The sequence below is a fragment of the Sciurus vulgaris genome, assembly GCF_902686455.1.
Source record: "Sciurus vulgaris genome assembly, contig: HiC_scaffold_177_arrow_ctg1, whole genome shotgun sequence".
NCBI classification, from domain to species: Eukaryota; Metazoa; Chordata; class Mammalia; order Rodentia; family Sciuridae; genus Sciurus; species Sciurus vulgaris.
In genome coordinates this window covers 150,971-156,970 of record NW_027632876.1, presented here as the reverse complement: position 1 = coordinate 156,970, position 6,000 = coordinate 150,971, and the positions used below count along the sequence as shown (strand labels likewise).

The 6,000-nt window shown below is 40.0% G+C and overlaps 1 protein-coding gene across 1 annotated transcript; it reads right to left on the bottom strand.

The window, feature by feature from the left end:
* Positions 1-343: 343 nt before the first annotated feature.
* LOC306652326 (sulfotransferase 1C2-like) lies at positions 344-3,809 on the bottom strand. Its single transcript, XM_079125282.1, has 4 exons — positions 3,642-3,809; positions 3,061-3,155; positions 2,737-2,917; positions 344-771 (listed from the first exon to the last, which is right to left on the bottom strand). The coding sequence occupies exons 1-4, from the start codon at positions 3,733-3,735 to the stop codon at positions 659-661; spliced, it is 483 nt and encodes a 160-aa protein (XP_078981408.1). The 5' UTR covers positions 3,736-3,809; the 3' UTR covers positions 344-658.
* Between the last annotated feature and the right edge of the window lie 2,191 nt (positions 3,810-6,000).

The window sequence follows — 6,000 nt, the reverse complement described above, 5'->3', positions numbered from 1 at the left end:
GCTGTGTCTCCTACTTTCTGCCTTTATCAGGACCCAACCTTGGCTCACAAATACCACCCTCATGTTTTTTGTTTGCTAAATGACCTAGCACCAGGTGTCTCTTAATTTGGTTTTGAATGTTCAATATTTACTCTGCGACCATTCCCTGCTTACAGTCAGGGTGCTCAGAACACATTTTTTTTAGTACTGGCTGTACCGATGTTATATCCCTTCCCATTATGACCAGGAAGAACCCCAGGACTGAGCCCAGACCAGTGTTCCCTAAGTGGTTAGGTAAGACATCAGAAATTTCCTGTTGTTAGTGTATATTTTATCTAATATTTGTGTACTTGTTCTTCAGGTGTTGTTATATTACAGTTTAGAAAATGAATACACTTCCCAAAAGAATGGGGATTAAAAGATCCTTGTAGTATTTGATTCTTATATTTTACCTAGTTTATTAAGATGTCTTATTCTTACTTTGGAAAGAATAGAGGAGAAAATAGGCATTAGACATGATCCTTTTGGCAAAGTCGTGATATACTGTTCATAATTACAAACATGGTTTGTACCATAATCATGAACACTCAAAATGTGCTTTCAGAGATTGTTTGACTGCAGCAGAGAATTGAAGATAGCATTTGTGTTCTTGTCTTCCACCCTTTCCTTCACTACCTGCTCAGAGTTCCAGGCAAAAGTTTATGGTAATTCCTTCCATCTTCTTCCTATATTTTTCATCAAACTTTTCATTCTGGGCCACTGTGAAGTGGTTTTTCCAATCCCCCACAGTTCCTAGAAGATGGAAATCAGAGAGGCATGTCATTATCTTATTGACAGGTTGAGCAGCCCCAAGTTAATCAGTGGGGCACCCACATTAGGCTTGTCCATAGCCTGACTCATCCAATTGCCATCAATGGATTCCCTTCCATCTGCAGCTATCTGCTATGAGAAGCAGCCCTATGGGACTCTGTGCAGAAAAAATGGGCTTCTAAATCTAATCACAACTGGTACCAGGAGCTGGTGACCTGGCATGACACAGCCCACCTGTGGTAAATTCACACATTGGGCACTTTAGAGACCAAAATAAATAAATTAATAAATGAAATATCCTGAAGGAATCTCAAGATGTTATGTTGACCAAAGGCCCCAGACATAAGAAAGCATACTGTGTGGTTCCATGCATATGACATTCAAGAACAAGTATAATCAATCTGTAGGATGGAGATGAGAATAGCAGTTGTCTTTGCAGGAACAGATTGATCAAAACAGGACATGAGAGGGTCCCTTCTGGGTTAATGAAAATGTCTGATATCTTGATTGGGGTGCTGGATGTATGGCTACATATATTTATCAAAGTTTATTAAACCGTGTTCTTAAGATCCATGTAGATTGTACAGTAACATAAAATAATTTGAAATCAGCTAGAATGAGATACTATTTTCACATAGCAGTAATTAAATAATTTTAGATTAGGAAATATTCTTTGTTCCACCAATGTCTCTTCCAAAAAAATTATGTAACAGAAAAGCACCAGGAAATAAGAACACATGCACAGAATTTTCATTGTAACATTATTCATAATGAAAACTGAAGGCAATGATAACTGAAGGGTCTATTCACAGTTGGGTGAATTATGAGTTGTTATGCCACTTTGGTATAACCTGGGACTTTTAAAAAGCAGTGAGGGAATTGGATCTATATGCCTTGCTCTGAAAGGTTGCCTCACATTCTGGTAGGCAAATTTGTATAGGATAGCCACATATGGTATACATATCTCTGTGTTTGTATGAGACTGAAGGAAGAGTGTGTATAGAAAGTGGGTATATAAGGGCCAAAAGAAGGGCTATTTGCTAAATCACCACCATTATTTGAAAAGATGTAGAATTATTTGATTTGTTTCTGAAGCGTCAAGTACTCTTAGATTGAAAAGTGCAATGAAATAATTTCAGTTGCTTACCAAAAAAAAAAAAAAAAAAGGAGAGGAAGAAAAGACATCACAAAACAGCATGCACAAGTATGTACACCATATTTCAACTATTGTAAAAAAAGAAAAGAGTATGATTATAAAACAGAGCAAAAGGACTTTTGGGCAGTGGAATTTGGTGGAGATTTTCTTTAAAGAGATAGTATTGAATTGATTTAACTTTAAACAATTTTAATGTATTATTTCTTAAAAATGATGAAGTTTTTTTCCTTGAAAAATATAAGCTGGACCAATTAGAATCCCTCTTTTGAGAATTGGAAGCAAGAAATAACTAAGAGGAGGCAGTTCTCAGCAGTAGTTGCAGTTGAAAATCATGATGTGGGGCAGGTTTGGGTCATGGTCGAGACCAAGGTATGAGCAGAAATTGAGGAAGCAGAAGCTATAGTATAGGTAAGATAAAGGCACAATGGGCAAAAAGACAGGACACTGGTCATGGCAGAAGACATGCATAGATGTGGACAGTAGCTGAGCCTTTTAAGTGATGGAATCTTAGAGCAAAGAGCTGTGACCTCCTGCTGCTGAGGTCCCAGATGCTCAGGTTTAGAGCTCCCTGTGAATTCTGGATCAACAGTGGCTCCTGCCCTTAGTCATTTACAAGATTGCATTTCCTTTGCTGTTTGTAAAACTCTGTCTTCTACAATGAGATCAAGTACCCAGCCTTACTATAGTCGACAATGAGTAGTCAATGTGTTGCTTTCAAATTAATGAAACCCAATATCATCTTGGCAATGTTACTAGACAAGCTAATCATTTGATAAAGAGGCCCCACACACCTTTTCTCATGAAGGGGGAAATGGACTGGACCCGGATAGATTTGGAAACTGTAGAATGATTTGTCATGGGATTTTCCTTCATTTTCTCAAATGATGTTTCCTGGACAATTTTATCCAGCACAGTTTCATCCAAGTTCTTTCCCATGAACTGTGCCACCTTCTGAATTTCATGTTTTGGGTCCTGTGGTGAGGGTGACATAGGAATTAAATGGAGGAGAGTGGCAGAAAGTTATCATTCCTTCCTTCCAGACTTCCTTCTCAGAAGTACAGCTCTGAACACTTCAGGTTTCTCCGACCCTGTGTCTGAAGTGGTTCTTTACTTACCTTCTTTATGTCCTCATAGAAGAGGAAGAGAACCTGATACCTGTCTTTCTTCTCCCACCATCCTTTCACATGGTCAAACCAGGAAACCCAACCCACTGGAAGAGACAAAAAGAGCAGTCTACATAGGGATGGTACAAAACCATCTGAGGGTCAGGGGTTCATTGATCTGAAGTGCACTGAAGAGAGTGGACAAACTCTGGATCAGATACCTCATAAGGGTCCTGATCTGTTTGATTTTGAGGGTCATGTGTACTGGATAGGCTTGGGGTTATTTGCTACCAAAAGAGTCGTCATGGTACAAACATGTGTGCCCTCACTGAGACAGGGATACCCTTTGGAATGAGAGTGCCTCTACAGCACATGTGACCCAGATTAAAGGCTTTCAGATCAGGTGGGTGATATTTGCTAATGACTGTGGGTCTATAGTAGAAAAGCAGCCAAGCTGCTCCACCTAGTCCTAGTCCATGGCAGGACTTAACCTAAGAGGTACATAAAGTTCTAAAGAGTCAAATATATGTCTGAATCTCTGGAGTCAGTCTCACTAGAATGGGAATACAGGTTTGTGAAGCATCTTCTTTTACCTTTCCCATCAATGAAGGCTTCAAAATACTCTTCCCAGGTGCCAGGATCAAGTAGCACTTGATTCATCCTTTGGAAATAGAAGTAGGAAACCATACAGTCTTTGGCATTTTGAGCTACATAAAGAAACTTTAGGGTGAGGAAGCAGATGAATGAAAAATGGTATAAAAATGGAGTTTCACAGAACTCACTTGGATTTAGTCTTCAAGTGAGTGTGTGAGAATGTCTACACACACCTTTTTAGCTTTTCTGTGCTGGCAATGTGACTTGGCTTTGTAACCTCCCTGCCCACTCTATGCTTCTGTGACAATTATGCTCTGTTTCCAACCTGGTCCTTTTAATTCTTTAATCAATTTGCCTGATCCCCGATTTCCCGCTTGGTAGCAGGCGCAAAATCCTTCTTTAGAAAGTTTGAACTGTCATGTGACTAAAAAAAAAAAAATGCCACATGCAGGTGGATGAGCCTTCTGACAATCTCATCTTGGTTTCCTGGTAAATCAGGATAGCTTCATGGTTAGAGTTTAGACTGTGGAACAAGAAAATAGTTATATCTTCCTTCTGGCCTCTCCAACTTTATTATTTCTTTCTCTAATCACTTCAGCTCTGCCCCTACAAAGCATTGCTTTAGGTTTCACTTTAACCACAACTTCACATCCTCCTCTTCACAACCTTTCCTTTAACCAAGTTTTGTCTCATTATGATAAAATGAGATAGGTAGGTAAACTTACTTTGTATCAACTCCAAAGTGGTCTCTCAACTAGTCACCCAGGATCCATGCACAGTTATTTCAGTGCTGTGCAGATTTTTACCTTAAAGCAGTGCTTCACAATCAGCAATAATTTTTCCCACTAGAAGACATTTATCAATCAATAGAGACATTTTCGTTGTGACACTGGGGACAGTGATGCTGGCATCTAGTGAGTGAAGACCAGGGATGCTGCACAACACTCCACAATACAAAGGAGAGTACTGCTCCCACCCACAGAAAAGAATTATCTGGCTCAAAATGTCAGTAGTGTATATTTATTTGTATTAAAACATATTTTATATTCTCTATTATGATGTTTTGGCAGCTTGGAACCTTCCTGTTGTTAGGGGACTTTTCTTCTCCAGGAGTAGCTCATTCCTAATGATAGTAAATGTACAACCAACCAATTCAGGACCCACAGCTCCACCACCTCCTTTAGGAAGCTCTCATACTCTGAACCACTTTCCACCTGCCCACTCAACACAGGACCAGGTACCAAACAATTAGACACAGCACTATGCCTCAGAGTCTGCTAAAATTGTTCAAACCACCAGCCCCAAGCCTTTCTACCTTGCATCTGCTGTCCCCATCCTGCAGAAACTACAATAATGTATTTTTCTCTCATCTCTCTGCTTCCTGCCTGACCCTGGCACTTCTCCATATGGCTCTATGTGGCATGCTGTGCTCCTGTTTCTAGGAAACTATGAGCACAAAATTCTCTTCTTGACAGTAATTTCCATGTCTGCATTACTTATCATACCCAATTGGACAAATCCCATGTGTCTTAAGCAAAAAAATTATAAAATAAATGCTGAGATTGAGAAGCCCTGCTTGCAAAATTGGTTCCTTTACCACTGTTGTCTAAGTCCAGTACCCATCTTCTCCAACTTACCAAACGGCCAAGGACCAATGAACAAGTTTTTTAAAATGTTGATTTTTTAAAAAAAGCACCTGAATTCTTAAACCTTTTAACCTCAGTTGTCTTTCACTTCCTTGTTGCTTGCCAGGTTGTGCGTCTCATCTCATATTTCTGACCTTCACTCTTCCCTCTCCTCAAACCTTCATCCATTGAATCGGTGATGTTTTCTGAGCCTTCTTCCTCATTAGTGAATCAGAGGTCTTTTGCTGGGACTAAAGAGCATAGCATAACAGAAGAGGCCTCTATGGTAGCCAAGTCTGTCCCTGCTGCAGCTAAGTCTACCCAGACTGCCTTGCAATCATGAGACACCATGGTGTGGTCTTCCAGCTACAAGTCATCATCAACAGCAACATCCAGAAGAGGTGCATTCTCTAGAATGCAGAGAAGTCTGGTGTTTGCAACCCATTTCTATCAAAGTCTAACAATGTCTCCTTTATGTCTCTTTGCTGTTTTTGTATCATAATCTACTGTCCCCAGGAAAGGATGGGACTAATGGGGGGGACAGAGTGGTTTAGGGACAGGTTGGGTAGGTGAGCACTTCTACTGCAGTCATCTCTGACCTTCCCTGAACACTAAACAACTGGGTGATGGTGTACTTGAAGATATTCTTCATCATTTCTTTGTGGGGCTTGTGAGACCAGCGCATAAAATGAAACCTGTGAGAGTTAATCTTATATATCAACTTGGCTAAGAT